Below are 21,579 nucleotides of genomic sequence, written 5' to 3'. Positions count from 1 at the left end.
TAAATTTGGCTTCGATTCAAATAAATAACTTTACCAACTAAAACTATAATGGACTAGACTTGACATGCTTATTTAAGTGAAAAATATTTTTACAGTAGAATATAGTTTTTAGCTTAGTGACCAACCATTATAATACATGTGCGATTATTACTGCAGGGTTTTTGAAAAGCAAAACGCGATCAGCGGGCAAGTGTGCGGACTTCTGGAGAGCGGAAAAAAGGTTTCGCTTCTGGATCCGGCACACTGTTAAGACGCAGTGGTTCTATTGGTTCGTCATCGTGTTGGTGCTCTTCAATACAATATGCGTAGCTGTCGAGCACTATAGGCAACCTAAGTGGCTTACTTCGTTTTTATGTGAGTATTCATCATGATTATTTTACTGTGATGTATCCTAAATGGTTCTGTTTATTCAATTTTGTTTTTGTTTCAGACTATGCCGAATTTGTGTTCTTGGGATTATTTATGATGGAGATGTGGGTAAAAATGTATGCTTTAGGTCCTCGTATTTACTTCGAATCATCGTTCAACCGCTTCGATTGTGTTGTCATTTCGGGCTCCATTTTCGAAGTAGTCTGGTCCGAAGTAAAGGGAGGATCATTTGGTCTGTCAGTCCTTAGGGCTTTAAGGTTGTTAAGGATATTTAAGGTAAGATTGAATTCTTCTATTTACATATGCTTTGGTTTTTAATCAATATTATAATTTATTATATATTTTACAGGTCACAAAATATTGGTCGTCTCTTCGTAACCTTGTGATATCTCTTCTAAACTCAATGAGATCTATCATCTCTCTATTGTTTCTCCTATTCTTGTTCATTCTTATATTTGCACTTCTCGGAATGCAGTTATTTGGTGGACAGTTTAATTTCGAAGAAGGAACACCACCCACCAACTTCAATACATTCCCAATTGCTTTACTCACTGTCTTCCAGGTAACTTTGGATTATATAAATATATTTGAATTGTATATAGGGAAATATTACTTTGCTATAATCATTATTATGTTTCCAGATCTTAACAGGGGAGGATTGGAACGAAGTAATGTATTTTGGTATCCAATCTCAAGGAGGTATTCAAAAGGGGATGTTGTATTCGTTATATTTTGTCATCCTTGTACTGTTCGGGAACTATACGCTGCTAAACGTGTTCCTTGCTATCGCTGTTGATAACTTGGCCAATGCTCAGGTACGGTTATCATAATTATATTTTAAATAGATGATACTTCAGTCGATTTAACCTTACAAATTAAGTATATTTCATATGGTTTCGACTAAAGTAGAATCTACGATAAAATACAGCACTATAATGTTGTGTGTTGATTGTTTTCGCCCTCCTGTATATTTGACGCTGCTTGCGTGTAAATGTCGCGTTCTGTATTTACAGGAATTGACCGCAGCTGAGGAGGAACAGGGCGAGGAGGACAAGGAGAAACAATCTCAGGTAATTGGTTTCTGAATCACAGCACTTTACGTTAGGAATATGCTTTGTGCCACAGTCGAGACTCGTAGCCTAAGTGCAGTAGTTGTTGTATGGACGCGATTGGTTTGCAAAATTTAAAATTTACATACAACAACAAATTTTTCGGCTAATTAGGAATTGCAGAAAGAAATGGATGCGTTACACGCGGTTGATGGAGCTCCAAGTGAAAAAAGTCCGGCATCGGCTAGGAAGGTAAAGAAGATCAATGGTGGTGCTAAGCTGTGCTTACCGTGCTCATTGGTTTTGGCGACTTAAAATATTGTTGACTTTTATGATTCATCGCCACTTATATATCGCATATTTTAATAACATGTTTTTTTTTCTTCACACACATCTTAAAGAAAATCCAACAATATTTTAAGTTAATTCGTTCATTATCGGATCGATGTTGCTTCTGTGGGCCGATTATTTTTAGGATTCTAATATGATTTTCAATTTTAGGAACATAGATCTAGAAAATTGTACCATTATACATATTATTTCATTTATCGAATTCACGAGTACAGTTTATTCATACCATTTCAATTATCATTTAATTTCTAGAATTGCATGTTGAGGGATAAAAAAATCACTCAAATTTTATAAAACAAATTAAATATTATTATTGCAAATAGTGTTAAATGATTATCATCATTGGAAAAATTAAATTCTCAAAAATTAATTAATCGGTAAACCTTTTGATTTGAGATGCGTCAATTAAATAACTAGTTATGAAAATGCATCATTTCGGCAATTTTTAAAATGTATGCCTTTTTTAGAAGGAAGATGCCAAAAAAGAGGATGAGGAAGTACCAGATGGACCAAAACCAATGCTGCCATATTCGTCCATGTTTATTTTGTCACCTACGAATCCGTAAGTTTTACAGTTTAATTATTTGTATTTTATAATTTTAGTTATCTGAGTTTAGTAATATTAACTTAATACTTGCTTTTATTTCCAGAATTAGACGAGGCGCACACTGGATTGTAAATTTAAGATATTTTGATTTTTTTATCATGGTAGTTATATGTATGAGTTCCGTGGCGTTAGCAGCAGAGGATCCCGTAGTTGAAGATAGTGACAGGTATGATGAAATTTCATATCTTTTTATACTATAAAAATGAATCGCAAAATGTGTTGGTAAGCGCATAACTCGAGAACGGCTGAACCGATTTCGATAATTCTTTTTTTATTATATTCCTTGAAGTACGAGGATGGTTTTTATGTAGAGAAAACGTAAATATGTATCACAGGCGAAGCCGGGGCGGACCGCTAGTTTTTAATATAACTCTTCTAGGGATTTTCAACCTTATCTTTAGTTACTCTATTGTTATTGATGCGACCATTGTTTACTTTCATTCTTTTTCATATTAGGACAATGCTGATACTATTATACCATCTTCATTTCAATTCTTTACGAATGACTTTAGATTTAATTGTTTTGCTTAATACACATTCCTTACACACATTCCTTAGTTGTACTTTTGCTATACATTCCGTCAATATCTTTACGTTCCACATAAGTAACGTGTCTTAAATCTTCATTATTCTTGTACAATTTAGTATCATTCCATATATTATCATCACTTATACATTTTCGTTTGTACTTATGTTGTCAATCATTGTCTGTACTATTCTCAACGTTTTTAACTAAATTATTTTTCGTATTGTGGACGTCTTTTATTTATATTCACTTGCTTTACTCAATGTTTTTAACTAAATTCTTTTTCGTATTATGGACCTCTCTTATTTATATTTACTTCACTATTATCACCACTTTCCCCAGAAACAAAGTACTAAACTACTTCGACTACGCGTTCACGGGCGTGTTCACCGTGGAGATGCTGCTGAAGATCGTGGACCTCGGCATCCTGTTCCACCCGGGCGCGTACCTGCGCGACCTGTGGAACATCATGGACGCCGCCGTCGTTATATGCGCCCTTGTCAGCTTCGGTTTTGAGATCGGGTTAGTGTGATAATTATAAATTTAACACAATAGTTAACTTTCTTGAAATAGTTAAATCTATTTGTTAGTGCCGATTTCATTACTTTTGTGTATTATACAATTCTATTACAGATATAACTAATGTTACTAAAGCTGATTTGATTTTTTAGATGATGCAATATCAGGCATATTGTGGTCTTTATTCGTCGCTTGATGACGTCGTTGGTCGCTTATTAATGTCACTGTTTTTATTTTGAAATATAATATAAGTATTCATATTAGTTCATAACTATCGAACAAAAATCTTGCAAGATATAATTCTTATCAGATTTTTGTCTTTATTAGGTACCTATAACTGACTTGATATATTTGCAATTCGTGAAAGAAATAAAGATTTCTTACTTTCCTAATTAGAAAGGATATCATAATCACCTCTCAAATAGGAATACAGAAAGCTGTAGAGTCAGTATCGATATTTTACTAATATGTTGTTTTTGTTACAGAGGCATAAAGAAAGGGGCGGGGCAGAATCTGTCCACAATAAAGTCGTTAAGAGTGTTAAGAGTGCTCAGACCTTTAAAAACTATTAAACGTGTTCCCAAGTTAAAAGCAGTGTTTGACTGTGTTGTGAACTCTTTGAAAAATGTCATAAACATTCTCATTGTGTATATATTATTTCAATTCATATTCGCTGTAATTGCAGTTCAACTTTTTAATGGTAAATTTTTTCACTGCAACGATATTAGTAAGAATACTTTTGAAGACTGCCAGTGAGTATTGGTTTTTGTTTATTTTTTGAGATGTAAGCTAGATGTAATTAGAAAAAGTAGTCCGTTTGATATTTAGAAATATATTACCAGTCCAAATAATTTTAAAAATAATTTTTAATTTTTGTATAATATATTTAGTTCTTTAAAACGTACTTACAATAAACATTTGAATCGTAATTTCCAGTTTAAAACAGTGTTAATTTTGAAATATGCTTATTACGTTAGCCAAAGTTACACAAAGATGCAGTTGGAATCGTGGGCTTCGAACCGCGTCTTCGTCTTCTTCCTTTCATTACCAAACTATAACTATCTATTCTTTTAATTTTAAAATCCCATGGATATCAGTACTTAATATTATAAAGCTGAAGAGTTTGTTTGTTTGTTTGTTTGAACGCGCTAATCTCGGGAACTACTGGTCTGATTTGAAAAATTATTTCGGTATTAGATTATAGTCCATTCATCGAGTAAGGCTATATAATATCATCTCGCTAAGATCAACAGGAGCGGAGCACTGCGGGAAAAACCGCAGAGCACAGCTAGTAAAATCAGATATATCGGTATCAGCCCATTCATCGAGTAAGGCTATATCATCTCGCTAAGATCAACAGGAGCGGATAGCAGGATAAATATGGTCTAAAATGAACCCCCAACTAAAAAATACCCTTCCTAAATTTATTATTCCCTTACTAAATAACCTACTTCTTGCAGAGGGTCGTATTTCGAATACGAGTCGAACAGCCTGCTGCCGCGCGTGAGCAAGCGCCAGTGGACGACGCAATCGTTCCACTACGACAACGTCGCAAGCGCCATGCTCACGCTCTTCGCGGTGCAGACTGGGGAGGGGTGGCCGCAGTACGTTCATTTGTTCATAATATATTATCTTATTTATATACAAAATTCGTGTTCGTTAAACTACCTTTGGCTGAAGAACTTCTGTACAGATGTTAATGATTTTTTTGATGTCTCCGTTTGGATTCAGGTATACCGGGTGGAGCTACTAGTTGTAGATATATTGTTTTAAATCTTCTGGATACGTAATATATTTACATTGATGCATAGGAAAAATACTGGAAAAATTAATTGAACCATTATTTTTCTTGTTTCCAGAGTATTACAAAATTCGATGGCCGCCACGTACGAAGATCGGGGACCTATACAAAATTTTCGAATAGAAATGTCCATATTTTATATAGTTTACTTTGTGGTGTTTCCGTTCTTCTTCGTTAACATATTCGTAGCTTTGATTATTATTACGTTTCAAGAACAGGGTGAAGCTGAATTGCAAGATGGCGAAATAGATAAAAATCAGGTAAGGAAACTGGAATATGAATTCAGTACTTGGTAAAATCGAGGAAATAAGAAATAAGGTACATAATGACAATGTGATTACAGAAATCGTGTATAGATTTCACAATAGAAGCGCGACCTCTAGAGAGGTATATGCCAAGTAAACGGGGGAGTATTAAGTACAAAGTGTGGAGAATAGTTGTCTCCACGCCTTTCGAGTATTTCATCATGGCGCTAATTGTTCTCAACACATTATTGCTTATGATGAAGGTATGTATTGCTACTACCTACTATAGTCTAATCATTAATTAATAGATTGATTAAAATATTTAAGGATTCTTTTGTAAGGTGCTACTATTTAAGTTTCGCTTAAAACTCAAATAATATTAAGCATATTAGGTGCTACATCCATAATGTAAAAACTTTGAATATAACTTCAAATGAAACTTAACCGATCTATGGCAAAGCTAGGAACATACAAAGAAAAACTAACAAAACGCACTAAATGTGGTTTAGAATTTCACGTGTAATTTAGTACCTAAGATGTAAGTCGACACAAGGCTTATTTGGTTTAGATCCCTCAAGCTCACAACAATGCACTAAACCAAATTAGTAATGTGTATCGTCCCTTTTGTTGATCGGAACAAAGTATACAATGTGCAATTCAAACACTTAGTAATACGTAGACATGATCAAACAGATAATTGGCAAATGTTAGTACTGCCAAAGCTACAAACACACACACAAACACAACACAGAAAGCTAGTCTTTTTCAGCGTCAATGTACACAGCATCGGAATGTGCCGTTTTCCAAATTATACCAGCATTATCGTCAAGTGTGTCGCCAATATTATTTATGTTCTCATTACGTGTTTTATGTTCGGTGTTTCTTTCTTCCTGGCTTGCTATTTTTTAATATATTTATATGTCCGTATAAATGTGTTTGCACGATAACCTATCCATCCTGCACACTCGCTGCACCAGACTGGTTACAATTTATTCGGTCCGACGTGCTTGTGAATGCACAACTTTCAAAATCAATTACGTGGCATGAGCCATACGTGTTGTTCGTGTTGCATGATTTTATAATAAGACCTATCTGTCTTTATGTGGAAAATGCATGATCGAAGTACGGCCTTAAGCCAAGCAATATGTGGTGGGGCTTTGTGCTGCTTGACCTTAATCCGAATTCTTTAAATTTATAAAAAGGAATAGTCCTCATCGTGAATAGCTTAAAACTGCTAATTGAAAATTTATATTTTCCAAATTTATCAATCTTCTCCTCAGTTCCTGTTCCAAATCACGAATCCAGTTTTACGATATTATTTATGTATTGCACATCATTTATTGAATATTTATTTAGTTTTACGTTAACGCTCGATTAGTTTGATTAAAATCCATGTCCCATTAAAAAGTAATGCTTAGAAAATCAAACTTTATAATAAATGAATATATTTTCTTTGTCACGGGATTATCCGACTTCTCATCACAAAATGGCAGTACTATAACCAAAATGACCTCTACGCGGATATCCTAAAGTATTCAAATATGGGGTTCACTGGTATGTTTTCCGTGGAAACTGTGTTGAAAATCATCGCTTACGGTGTCAAAGTAAGTACACACCTTACACTGTTTGAGCAGACACTGCAGTATTCATAAAAACATAAACAATAATACAAATGTACTCTTTCTGCTACTAACATAACTTTTATACTTACATGACTGTATGGGATATTGTGAAACCAAGTAAATATTGTCCTTCCCGAGTGTCCTATAGCAATTCTCTTTGAAGAAAGTTAAGTCTGTAAATGTTTTTGTTGCGTCAGTATTTGCATGAATTCGGTGTTGATGCATGTGAACCTTACAACCACTTGTCACGTACTCGATGCTTTATACACCCTTCGCTGTGTCACCAATGTTTTTCAAATGTGATATTTCTCAGCCTTTGCCAGAAGCTCTAACAATAAGGTAAGGCAGGACTAACTTTTCTATGCTTTTCTTTATAAGGTAAGTACTCAAAGACTTTATTATTATTGAATGAAGGCGTATGTTTAATGTTCGCCGGCATGCCCAAAGCCTAAGCATGTTGCACGTGCACTTCACAACGAAAGATAACAGACCAGTTATCGGTATAAAATGACAAACAAATCACACACACATACACAATAATACGAAAAACAAGACGTCTTGCGATTATGATAGTGGGTAGTCTTATATTTTTGTAATAAGCTACATACTAGACAACTTTTGGCTAATGTTTAGGATTGGGAATATGCTCATATGTTTTGATACTAGTTTAGACTGACGGCGTTATGTATGATGTAAATCTAAAAGTATTGGTATTGGTTTTATATTAGTTTCACGAGGCTCCGACAGTACTCATGGACGTGTTAACAGTCATGAACATTGTCTTTACGTTCTTCTTCCTACTCGAGACAGTTCTGAAGTTAATTGCATTCGGATGTGCGGTAAGAATCACCCATTTTAACTTAGCACTATACCATTCAACATCATCTCCATGATCATTATTATAAATATTATTGTTTATGAAAATGGATATGACGTGTTGGAAGTTTTGAAGTTGATTTTAATGTTACTCGATTATTACTATTATTTTATTTATTACCTCAAGCTATCGAATAACATCAAAGTCTCTTCGTCACGTTTTTAATATCTTGAATTTTTAGTTTAGCTAATAATATTCAATGTGGACTTGAATATATATTTTATTATATAGAATTTATTGTAAAGTTTTGAAATGCAGCTTTTTCATATTTAGGTATTAATTTTTAAATAGTCTAATCATTTTAGTAAAATATTTTAATCATTTGACTTTAATCAAAGAGAGTTGCCTCCAGTGTTAAATCATGTTTAATTCTATTACAATGTAAAAAAAAAGGAAAAGATGGCGTACATTTGTTTTAATAAGATTGATTTAATGTTTGCATACATTTAAAGTTGAACATTTTATAAATTTTGTGAATGATATTATATCAGATTCAATAGTTACAATACACATGTGAAAAAGAAATAAAGCATAATTTTACAATTTTCAGAATTTTTTCAAAGACCCATGGAATACATTTGATTTCATAACGGTCATTGGGAGTATAATTGATGCCCTAATCATGGAATTCGGCGTGAGTATTTTATATTTTTTACCTTTTCATACCATCTATGTTTTGTTTTTTTTCTGTTTATTCTTTGTTCTCAGCGATGGAAAGGAACGTTCAGTTTTCTTTCAATTTTTATATCATTAAATGTAAGATCTGTATCCTGATTACAGAGTGACCTTGCTGAAAACTGTGCTGACATATCCTGTCAGCAGGTAACGGAAAATGTGTGGTTTACTACAAGTTTTAGATTTTCAAAAGAGTCGTGTGATTTAGATTTTATTTATACAAATTCAGTGTTTGTAGAGCTAGATTACCAAGTTTTCATAGTCTCGTAGATTTGAAGTATTTCGATAGGCTAGGTATTTAATATTTATTCTCATGTCATTAAGTTTGTTTATTGAAAAGTTTAGATAATTCATCTTTAGTGTTTTTGCTAGATTTAGCAACGTTTTACCTATTTGAGTCAATGGTATTATGACCAGTAATAATTCGACGTAGTTATTTTAAAATGATAAGTAAACTGTTGATTAATATGAATTAGTCTTTCTTTGATTACTTAATAGAATTCGAAATTGAACAGCTTCAAATAATAGTTGAATTGATTGTCGTTTCTTTGTAATTCACACGTCTTCGTGTCTGTTAAATTTAAATACTTACATTCTTTTATATTATGCAATCGACACATTATTTATGATAGACTATGTGAATTACATATCAGACATTTTTTAGTTAAATGCGTAATTCAATTTAGTCGTTTCAGATGAGGTAATCAGTTCCTACGATATTTATTTTGCTTTATGTGGTATTGTTAACAGGCGAATGGTAAACATTTTCGATTGTCAATTTTATTTATTGTCGTAGAAATACGTAAAGTACTACGTATCTAAAAGCGGAAAATAACGATGATAGTGAATGAATCTAAAAACACGATGTGACTAAACGCGTAGATAATTTACCCATAGAATAGAGTATTTTAAAATAATAATAGCAATTTGGATAGATTTTTCATATATTCTACAAGTAACTTTCTGTAATTTACGAATCTTAAACTTATTCGAGTTCAGATAAATTTTGATACAATTTAATTGGATAATTACAGAAGGGTGCTTGTACTTTCACTAGATGTTTTTCTATCACTAAAACTCGATAATACTTATAGGAAAACACGTTCAACGTTGGTTTCCTCCGCCTGTTCCGAGCCGCGCGACTGATCAAGCTGCTCCGACAGGGCTATACCATCCGAATACTTCTCTGGACATTCGTGCAGAGTTTCAAAGCCTTACCCTATGTGTGCCTTCTCATCGCGATGTTATTTTTCATCTATGCCATCATTGGAATGCAGGTATGCTCTCATTTCTTTTAATTGAATCTGTTTGTCCTTATGTTTTCTTGCTTATATTATGTTGATTTATTTATCATTGTTTACAGGTGTTTGGAAATATAGAATTAGCAGCAGAGTCTGATATGAATAGACACAATAATTTTCGGAGTTTCATCCAAGCTCTTATGTTATTATTTAGGTAAGTGCTTTTGTTCTTTAGTTAACGATGTTGAGTCATTTAGTTTAATGGTAAATACATGGTCATAATAAAAAAATACCAAGATATATATAATACTTTATTTCCGTAGATATTACCGAATTATTTTATAATGGTATTGTTTGTGATTTAGATGTGCAACGGGAGAATCTTGGCCAAATATTATGTTGGCGTGTCTCAAACCTGCCAAATGTGATAGGGAAGCCGGAAAACCACCGAGCGAAGTGTGCGGAAGCACACTCGCCTACGCATATTTTGTATCCTTCATTTTCTTCTGTTCGTTTCTGGTAAGTGTATTTACCTGGACCTTATAACTTTGATTTTCTTCACTAATTGGGAAATAAATAATCATTTTTGTTATAGATGTTGAACTTGTTCGTTGCCGTCATTATGGATAATTTCGACTACTTGACAAGAGATTCTTCAATCCTCGGAGCCCATCATCTTGACGAGTTCGTTAGGATATGGGCTGAATACGATCCAAATGCAACGTAAGTTATTTATCATCTGTTTAATAATTGTAACAAAAAATGTGTGTTTTATCAATTCTTCAAAATGTTCTTTAACTTCATTGCAGGGGGAAAATACATTATACAGAGATGTATGATATGTTAAAAAACATGGATCCACCACTTGGGTTCGGTAACAAATGTCCCAATAGATTAGCATATAAAAAATTAATTAGGATGAATATGCCACTAGACGAAGAAGGGAAAGTAAATTTTACAACAACACTTTTCGCGTTGATTCGCGAAAATTTGAGTATAAAAATGAGATCAGGTAAGTCTCGGTTTATATTAACTATTGAAATTAGTAAAGGTAACGGATAGTTTTCAAATATTGATAACAATAAATAAAATAGCGGAAGAAATGGACCAAGCCGACGAAGAACTTAGGGAAACAATAACCCGCATTTGGCCGCTCCAAGCGAAGAAAATGCTTGACTTGCTGGTGCCTCGTAGTGATGTTCTCAATGCTGGAAAACTTACTGTGGGCAAAATATACGCAGGACTTCTGATCCTGGAGAGTTGGAGATCGACTAGGTTTGGCCAGACTGAACCACAGGGCGTTCCGGTAAGAAATCCTTTTTGAATATAATATAATAATCTGCACAATTATGTTATTAATTTGAAATAATATAAATGTTTTATATTCTATTGAGGTACGTAGGCCCCAAATGAAGCCAGAGATATAAATAGTACGCTTAATAAAGATAATATTATATTTTTCATAGCAATTGTAACCTTGAGCCAAATGTAAAATTTGATGAATAGGTATAATTACACTGTTTAAAGATGTAGTGACTGTTAATTATCCCTTATCTCCTTTATATTTAGATGATGACTGACACGTTATAGTTAGCAACCTAGCGTTGTGTTGTTTTGTGGATGTATTGTTGTGAATATTGATGTTCCATTTAAATTACCATGTATGTATATATATTCGTGTTGAAAGTGTTACATGAGCACTGATTGGCTTTGTGTTAGCTATTCCATTTACGGAACAAGTACAACAATACAGGATCACTTAGTTGAAATCGACTCTTACGAGTCGACTACATTGGTGGTTTACTTTTCAGGCATTCAGCGAGAATAGCCCTACGGCCAATCAGCCGGTAGTATTAAATATTTTACGGAACGAAAGTTTTAAATACCTTTTTCTTGCACTATTTAGATTTTGGTTTTTGTTTATCATGAATTTCTTCCGCATCGTGTTTGATTAATAATTTTATATAAAAGTAAATTAAATGAATCCACGGACACGATGGTCGATAATTTATAGTCTCACTTCCCGTAAATGACACATTTAGTTGTTCTAATAACCCATAAGATTTAGTTACATAAAATCGCACCTCACTGGTAGTTTGGACAAACCTGTGCTAGACGAGTGCACAATTTTGTCCATGTAATGATCAGTTCTATAGCCGGTCCAGGCTTCTATCAGAAATGTACCTAGTAACCTGTCCTATAGTTGCAAAATACATAAATAGCAGCATCTAGAGATTTGTGTCCGTGTTAAGCAGTGTTTTGAATTTTTGGTAGAGTTAGATTAATGTGTCCTTTGTAGATTTTGTTTTCTATTTTGTGACGTTTTTGCTACACACTTTAAATTTTCTTTGGAATGAATTTTACATATTTTTAATTAATAATTATTTTATGAATTTTGCATGGAGTTTGATTTGAGAGTTTCTGTGTGCAGTTTTGATATACACACTTTCACATATTTTAGTGTTTTAAATTACATTTTGGCTCAATATTTGTTCATCCATTATAGAAGCCGTATGTGATATGTGATATGATTAAATGCTTTCTATGATCTGCTGCATTTACCCCTAACTTTACATTTGCATTTTGGTCATGAAGTCACAATAAAATATTGTGCATGCATATACTAACAATATAAAGACAGACATAAATTATATACTAAATATGTAATATATGTGTACTACATAAATACATGTAATAAATTCATGTTGGTCTTCAAACAAACTGCCTCTGGCTTCAAACTTATATTGCACCTAAACTAATCAGTTGTAATAAATATCTCACAGTCGCTTTTACTTTAAAGCTCTGCATTCTTCACAAAGACTCAACATTTACTTTCAGCATACTGGATATATATCGGACACTCAACAAGTATCAACTACATGCGTAACACGCCTACAACTAACATGATATTCTAATTAGTATTTTCCCAGATATCTAGCAGCATACCTACATCACATAAACGCCATGAACATAACAACAGTCGACATGCGCCCATTTTAGAGTGTTGGCAATTAGCGTTAAAATGAGATTTGTTAGTGAGGTTTTGTGCCGGCGTTGTGTGAATCATTTGCGCAGGCTCATGGTAGTTTAGTATAATTTAAGATCTGTTGATGCCAAAGATTTACTCTTTGGCGAAAACATGAGATTGCGCAAGTGAATAACGGAGGGAGAACGTGAAGTTAAATGGCTGGTACAGAAGGCGTCCTTCTTTAACTGCTTGCTGGATGTGGCTGCGACGGGCCTGAACCACGGCTCCAGGACAGGCTCGCTAAGTCAAGAGGGACAGGCAATCACTGTACCGACCACTGAAGGTCATATAGATGATCCGCACACTTTAGCTGACCTCGCAAGACGCAGCACACGGAAGTCTCACAAGTAAGGATACAATTATCGTCTGAATTTGTGTTAGAAATGTATATTTTCATCAGAGAGGCTTTTTTATGAAAATGAAAAATCAAGACCAGTGCTGTCAATAGAACAATACCTACTATTTTCTTAATTATCTGAAAGGCATTAAGCTCATGATTAAAATGTATAATTTAATGAACCTTGAAAAGTCTTCTAAATGATGAAATCTCTTTGTTTCAGAAACAACAAAAAGGTGAATACCTTTCGTAAAGGATGAATAGATAATAAAAAAACGCATAATTGTTGTGTAATATGGCTATGGATAAGTGTCCCTAATTTGTTTGCATTAAGCAGTGAAGGTTCTATATGAATTACAGAAAATTTGTGGCAATGTATAAATATAGTTTTGGTGTGCTATAGAAAATCATATTGATGCACTTTGTTATAGATAGTTGATGTTGTAACTTTGTTAGATCTCTGTTGCGGTATTGAATTTGATGGATAATATTTTATCATAAATCGATGTTTATTTGTTGTGTCCATTAACATTTGTTACTTTAGGTTAATTGTGTAATAAACCTATTGAGGGCCTTAGGCCCGTTAAGTGTTTCAGTAATGATATCGAAATAGATTGTGTTGTCTGATATTAATTTTAATTTGAATTTTTACAGATGGTTATTCATGTTTAGGTAATATTTTCAGTATGATAGGATTTTTAAAGTAGTGGACTATGAATGTCTATAAACTATGTTTTTGTATTTGTTAATTAGTGGATGGTAAATGTTTTACTGTAATTAAAAATAAATTAACTGTAATATTGTTTGTTAGACACAACACTCATAACAACAAGTACTTACAAATCTGACATGACATGCATTTCATACGCAAACCAACAAAAACAATAAATTCTAAACATGATGCGTGATCTGTGCATGACGAATAGATACAGTAATACAACTGCATGCCACTCTCTTAAATATCTTAGCTTTTCCTTTCTTTAGATTTTCTGTGGTAGTAACTTTACAGAAGTACCGGTAAGTACGTAAATATTCAGTTTAATGCACGAGCACGATTGCATGATTAGCAACTTAGGTTCAAAATTTTAATTTTTAACAGAACCATAAATGTTGCTTCCCTACAACATTTTGTAAATATGGGACAGAATTTTTTCCATGTACCATACAATTTTTGCCATTATTCATTAGTACTAGCTATCGTTGAATATTATCTAATTATATTTTATAAATCCTCTAGGTCTTGGAGTTGCAGGATGTGGGATCACACCACGCCTCAATGGAATCTCTAGATGAGGGCAGGTTACAAGCACCTCATGCGTATCAAAATGGTCACCACGGCAGATCATCTAGTTTAAGGTAATGTGTAATTATGCATTACACTATAAATTAACTCGTAGGCGCGTTTAAACCTTTGGATATCATAATTATCACCCAAATACTCCGTTTTCAGCTCAATCTCAACACAACTAGTCTTGCCAATTTATTTTACTTTTATTTTATGATTTTATTTTTATTTTCTTTTATTTTGTAGAGCCGTCGAAGAGGTCATTGCTCTGAAATTAATCGTAGTAGAAGGGGGTATGTTACCTTTGCAGAGATTTGTCGACTAATTTTATTCATATACTAAATGTATCTCTACTAACCTTCTTTTGCATGATACCTACCGTTAGCATGACTATGGTAACTTTGTTTAATTTTGAAGATGTTCTTGATTGAAATAATGTTTGTATATTTAGACGTACACCAAGTCCGAGAAGGCGGCATTACGGGGGCTACCATCACGAAATCGGCTTCTCCGACACAGTGAATAATGTCGTGGAAATAGTGAAACACGAACACCACAGGCACGGACGTCCACACAGGGCTCCACATCATTACCATCCACATGGTAGGTGCCGTTTTCATGTCTCTTCCAGCTAAATGCTAAGTGGTACTGAAATCCATTGAAATATATCCCAGTATAGTTCACATGAATCTGACGGTAGTATGTCGGTCTAATGCGTCTAATGCTATAAGCAGTTACAATTGATGAATTCAGAAAAAAGTTTAGTTACCATAACTAGGTCGCTAAACTTTTTATATCGACAGATTCATTCTGGCTTGTTGCTAAAGCAAATATTCTTAACTCTCGAGCGATTTAACAATATACAAATGAATTGAATTTTTCCAACGATTATATTTTTCCGAGGTTTCAATCCTATTTTCTGACGTTTAATTTATATATCAATTATATCATTATAGTATTCACACATAATAATATTGTTTTATCATAATTTCATAATATTATATTTCATTTAGATTCAGTTTTTGTGACCCAACAGTTTTGCAAACATTTTTCTTCTCATGAAGTTACTCTGAAAGTTTTGTGAGAAGATTGGAATTTTAGCTTACAAGTAGTCGTAGATTTCCATAATCTGTAGATGTAGCTATAAGATATATACAGCAAAGCTATTTAATATTAAGTTAGTACATTTAGTAAACAATTGTACCTTAGTTATATCGAAGACCCATGATAATCAACTAGATTTGTACAATGAGTAGCTAATTAATTCCTTTAATAAACTTTGTCTCCCTGTTGCTCATTTAGTGAAACCATTATCCAGTTTATCAGGCTATATTATATAAAATAGATAGACTAGAATAAGTAATATGTAACCGGCTATATATAATCAGGGCCTGTTTAGACACGAGTTGAAATAATTGGTTTGTGATAATTTTGTAATATAGATATTTTGTAAAAATGAATTGATTTGCCTGCTGCATGTTCACATAAATATTAAATCGGAGCCTGCATCGGCCGCACAGTTATATTACGCTTCGTCGATAAGCTCTCAAAAGATGCCTCGATCGCATGCACATCAACTGCAACTGTATCATGCAGCATGCAAACGCTTAATAGTTAAATTTTAGTTTAAACAAATTGATTTGTTGTTTATATACTTTAAAGTAGAATTTTATATTTAATCGATTTATTGTATTGATTGTAGAATGACGACAAATATTTAACACACAGATTTAATTAGCGAATCAGCATAAGATGATTTCGAAAGTAGACACATAAGCTCCTGTCCTTAATCCAAAACTTTTAGCGTCACTTTCATGAGCAAAAGTAAATTGTTAAATGTGATATGGGTCGGTAAACCGACGGGCTTAGGGTAAAGCGTGGTGAAAGGTACATGAAGGTATTCCTGACAGCAGGGAAGGAGTGGAGGGCGCCCTATCCTACGACCAGCCTGAGCCTGCCCTCGCGGTCGCCCAGCCCGCCACACCACACCTACGGTGAGATCCACTCGCCACACACACCGGACCACATAGCATCTACCGTATATGCTGCGCTTGAGCTATCAGTACAACAACTCCAGAGCGGGAACTGAATGACAGTGACCATGTCAAACATGCGTTCAGTCCCGGCTCTTCAAATAAACTTTCATTGCATTTCACAATCGAAGTCATTAAAACTTTGCAACGAAACACACGCAAACTATTCATGAGATAGGGTACTCATAACGAGAATAAAACTTGGCACTATTCACCCTGGTCGATATGTTCCCTTACCTGTAAGACCCGATATTGAATAATGGAAAATTTGTAAAGCAAAAGGTCCAATTCAACAGCTGAAATTGGCAATAATAACATTCACTCAAAGGACCTTTTGCTGCGTAAACCAACATACCCACATTTGCACGATTACTTGTCAACGCGTCAATATTCGTGCGCTACTATTGTGAGATGCGTGCAAATTAAATCGTGTGTTGTTATCATAAGAAAATTGTTTGCACATCTGTTTATTGTTAACCTCGCTATATATTTTTCATTACAATATTTATTTTCTTCGCTTTTCGATCATCACGTTCGAATTCAACGTTCACGTACGACTCGTGCTCTGTTCGTTCGCCCGCAGTCGGGCTCGGAACAACCCAATTATTCAAAGGACAGTCTGGGCATCCATAGGTGGCGACCGGGAGCGGGACCGCGAGCGCGAGTGGCGCGAGTGGCGCGACCGCTCGTGGGAGCGCGAGGGCGCGCGCCGCGGCCGCGGCCGCCAGCTGCCGCCCACGCCCACCAAGCCGTCCACCTTACAGGTCAAGCAGCAGCCGCCGTTCACCAGAATTAGCCACAGCCCGTCGCACGTAAGTCGCCCCCGCATCTCTCTCTGCACTTTTCCCTATCTACGCGACGCATTTACCTATCGATTGAATTTCTTTGACAGTTATCGTTAAGGCCCACTGTGCGAGAACCTTTAGAGCCTTTACACGATGAGTACGAATATGGCCGGGAAGTTGAAAGACTGATACACCGAGATTATAGATCTAGGGAGAGGTAAGATTAGAAGCTTAACCGAGGTAGACATTAGCGTAGCTGCAATTCGCCGCCAGGGCGCCTAGTTTCCGCTCGCTACGAAAGCGTAACCTAGCGTCCGAAGGGATGTATTCAAGGGGCGCGTATGATTGTAGGCGCGGCTGGGGCTACGAAGCGGAGCGTGGAGCGCGGAGCTATGAGGCGCCGCTGAGCTACGAGGCGGCGCTGGCGATGGGGCGCGGCGGCGGCGCGGGCGCGGCGGGCGCGGCGGGCGCGGCGGGCGCGGCGCCGCGGCTGCCCAACGGGTACAAGCCGCGCGCGCGGCACTCCGACTCGGACGAGGACGACTGGTGCTAGCGCTCGCGCCGCGCGCGCTCGCAGCGGGACGTGCGCGCGCCCGCCCCCGCCCCCGCCCCCGCCGCCCGCAGCCGCGCCGCCCACGCGCACACCTACTGACGCGCCGCGCGGACGTTCTCTCGTGTGTCGACGCGTGTGATGTATAGATAGACGACTCTCGTCGCTCGGCGCCCGGCCGGCCCCCGTCCGCGGAGGGCGTTCGCGAGCTGCGACTATCCAAATTCTAGTATTTACAAAGTTTTGGAAAATTTAATTTTTAATTCGCTAAAATTTTACTCTTTGATTTATATTACGGTTAAGGTAATCGAAGTATAAAACAGTGCCAGGCAACTCGTTTGTGCTAGGATTTTTACATAAAAAAGTTATTAGTCTGTATTGTAAAAGTAACTTTCTATATTAAATTTGCACTAAAATTTACATCATATACCGCCTGCCGAAGCGCGCGGAGCGAGGTCCGGCGCGCCAAGACCTCGCTCTACTCGCTTCACGTTCCAGTTAGACGTTGGAAGATCTAGCGTTTCATCGTCAGACAGATTGATACTAGTATTGTATGATATATTTACATAGCGAAATAATTTTTACTTAGTTAATATGTACTAAATAAATAATTAAATTTTTATTGAATTTGCTGTCCTTCCCCCAAGTGCTTTATATCTACGTTATTTAAATTTAAATACAATTAAATAAATAATACGGATCGTATGTAAACTTTGATGATATATTTCTGCATATTAATACCTAAATTGTTAAATCGTGTGTAGGCCGGTCGATAGCTGTACCTAGTGTTTTGTTACATTTGGTGATGAAGGTTGTAATTTAGCGAAAGAAACTGTAAACAGATTTTTAATAAAACCCGTTATATTCTAATGTATAGATGCCACGTCCATTCGTTTTTAACAATTCGATAGCATTCTTCGTTCACTTTTGTAACTGAATAATATTGAAATAAATATATTATAACAGATCGATTGTATCATATATGAGATGTTTAATTGAGGATACAACTAAAATGTTTGTACGGAGTTGGATATGGTAAAAATACGTATTACAAATAATATTTTATAAAAAGGTCAAAACCAAATGTGATAAGAGTGACTCTACCAACAGTTGGCTAAGTATTGTGCAAAATGATTCTATCGCCTGGTATAAGATAATTCAGTAATGTTTCATATAACTTAGTTCCCAGCGGCAATAATATATTATCTAACGCCGAACGTGATGTTTATCCAGGCGCATAATCTTATGACTCTTGAATTGGTTTACAACTAAACTTCCATTTCAAATACGTTCAATGTTCATATTTAAAATAGTTATAGGAGCAAATTTTATCTCCCAATGTTAATAAACCAATTCAAAGGCTTTTAAACATAAGTTAACTCATCGTCCTTTAAAGCGTTCAATAATCGTCACATTTGCCTACACATTCGAGTCCCCTTAGACGTTGCTATTGTCTTTAATTTACAATTTTCCAAGTCCATCGAGCGAGACGCTGAGAACAGAGTTCTTGGAAAATGTTATAGAAAATAGTGAATGTTTCAAGGAATCGTTAATCACCATCGAACATTGTTGCGAGGCATGCTGTAGGTTACGTATTACAAAATTGTAAATAAATAATTTTCTGTGATAACATGATATAAAAATTATTATTAGAACTGTGTGATTGCATAGAAAAGTTATTTATTTCGCAGAGACGCTGTGTTAAGAATGAAATATATTCACTTTCAAGTGTTTATTACTGCTTGTGTAAACTTTTTAATGTTAATTCAATATTTATATTGTGATGTATCGACTAATTAAAATCACGCATGTCTTGTGACTAAATACGAATCACGTTTTTCTGATGATTTCGATTAACGATATTTTATAACTTTCCAACTTCTTTTAAGATCTAAAATGATTTACCGTGCAATTGTAAATGTTTGAATTTGTAGTAATTATTTTGTAGAGAGAGGACCACCTGAAGCTGCTCCTATACTTTGTGAAAACCTTCAATTATTAGGCTCTACTTTTCAACTCTCTCAATTTGTTTTGTCCAATTATTGATATTCTATATGTGTTGTTTCCCCTTCATAGTATACTTGTATTGTTTATAGTAGAAAATTCAAAGGTGATTTTGTTAAATTATGCTATTGTTATATAATATGTGAATCACTATTCAATTGTTTATATGCTTTAAATTTGAATAGAAAAGATGCTCCAATCGCTGAATCGACTCTGATATTAGTAGTAATAATTAAATTGTTAGTAATTTTATATTTTATTTCGTTTTGTGATACATAGTTGACGCAACATTTTTATCTCGTTATTCCATATATAAAGATGTTAGATTTCTTCTACGTAGGTTTATCATTTATCACGATTGTCTCACAAAGAATATTTATATTGTTACTGTATAGACGTACGGAGTTTAATTTGAACATTTGCGTTTGGGGTGTTAGGATACAATAAGCCGATGGACTTTCGATGACTGAGTGGTTACTGGTTAGAGTTGCAGAGTGCGTCCCGCTTTAGTGTTCGTGAATCCTTGTTTCTACGTCGCAGCATACGTGTTTAAGACATGTAAATATTGTAATATATAACGCGGCCGATGTAGAAGGTCGCATGTGAAAATGTCTAGTGATATGTACTAGTTAATATTAATGTTAGCTAGGTAAACTCGTTCCCAACTGTCCTTGAGTTTAAGTTGGGTGTTTCACTGCCTTAAAATAATTATGATGAATGTAATAGTTACCTTAACTACTACAGATAAGTGACATTTCAATACAATATTCTTATACTTTTTTATCATTCTATTTGATTACGCATCGATTGTCTGTATAAGTTTATCATTTTCAATGTTTTCGCGTTTTCTTTGGTTATTTTTGATATTATTCCTTAATTTATCGATTAAGTGACGTTCATTTGTTATATCGTTTAACAAATAACACGTTAAATGGACTGTTTTATCTCATTTCGTTTCGGAGATAACGCTAGTTGAGCTAGATTATAAAAAAATGTAAATTATGTATAATATGGCAAATAAATAATCGTGTTCAGGCTATTGTGCTACGCGTATCTTTAAAAAATACGAATGTTTTTACTAATTAATTATAAATAAACCTTGTATTTCGTTGTACACGCATGTATGCTTACAGGAAATAATGAAATGAGACTAGATGATGAAATACTTGAATATTTATTTGAAAGGAAAGCAAAGTGAGTTCCGCCCTGTCGGCTCGATCTCGCCTGTCTTGTTTATATGATTGTCGTTTCAATTGTATTTTGTATTACATTTATAAAATTATATATTTAGCATAGAAAGTTCATCGGCGTCGAGAGCACCATAGTATGTTTTTGGTACGTTTCAAATAACTTTGCAGGATAGTGCATCCTAATGATATTGTATTAATAAAGAACCAAATTTAAATTAGTATTTAAGTAATTTATTATCCTAAAACTAAAAAAAAACTATACGCATGTTTTCACTATACTGGTAAAAATGGTTATGTACAATACAAAGGAGCTAATGTTTTATATATGAATTCTTGCTCGCCTGTAAAATTTTGCAGAATGGATCATATTATAAGAATTGTACAATATGAATAAATGCAAGAAGACATTTCCTCGATACTTTGTGTTCACTTTGATTTACGATCCCACTTTAATAAAATGGTATAATATAAGAATTTATTTAACA

At 34.7% G+C, this 21,579-nt stretch overlaps 1 protein-coding gene across 1 annotated transcript in view; it reads left to right on the top strand.

The window, feature by feature from the left end:
- The window catches only part of LOC123705643 (voltage-dependent calcium channel type A subunit alpha-1), a 57,199-nt gene extending 35,687 nt beyond the window's left edge, over positions 1-21,512 (top strand). Inside the window, 27 exon segments of the mRNA XM_045654533.1 lie at positions 157-354; positions 431-645; positions 719-931; positions 1,011-1,184; positions 1,383-1,439; positions 2,237-2,331; positions 2,420-2,542; positions 3,245-3,424; positions 3,907-4,173; positions 4,882-5,025; positions 5,281-5,482; positions 5,566-5,730; positions 6,961-7,071; positions 8,517-8,600; positions 9,736-9,918; positions 10,005-10,096; positions 10,248-10,401; positions 10,478-10,605; positions 10,692-10,894; positions 10,977-11,188; positions 14,485-14,603; positions 14,984-15,135; positions 16,443-16,526; positions 17,184-17,377; positions 17,458-17,567; positions 17,702-17,834; positions 17,836-21,512. Coding sequence (XP_045510489.1) covers positions 157-354; positions 431-645; positions 719-931; positions 1,011-1,184; positions 1,383-1,439; positions 2,237-2,331; positions 2,420-2,542; positions 3,245-3,424; positions 3,907-4,173; positions 4,882-5,025; positions 5,281-5,482; positions 5,566-5,730; positions 6,961-7,071; positions 8,517-8,600; positions 9,736-9,918; positions 10,005-10,096; positions 10,248-10,401; positions 10,478-10,605; positions 10,692-10,894; positions 10,977-11,188; positions 14,485-14,603; positions 14,984-15,135; positions 16,443-16,526; positions 17,184-17,377; positions 17,458-17,567; positions 17,702-17,834; positions 17,836-18,042 — 4,199 coding nt within the window. The 3' untranslated portion in view covers positions 18,043-21,512.
- The last annotated feature ends 67 nt before the right edge of the window (positions 21,513-21,579 follow it).

Source organism: Colias croceus, chromosome 2 (genome assembly GCF_905220415.1).
Source record: "Colias croceus chromosome 2, ilColCroc2.1".
Taxonomy (NCBI): domain Eukaryota; kingdom Metazoa; phylum Arthropoda; class Insecta; order Lepidoptera; family Pieridae; genus Colias; species Colias croceus.
The sequence above is the reverse complement of the archived record's forward strand: the minus strand, read 5'-3'. Positions and strand labels throughout refer to the sequence as shown.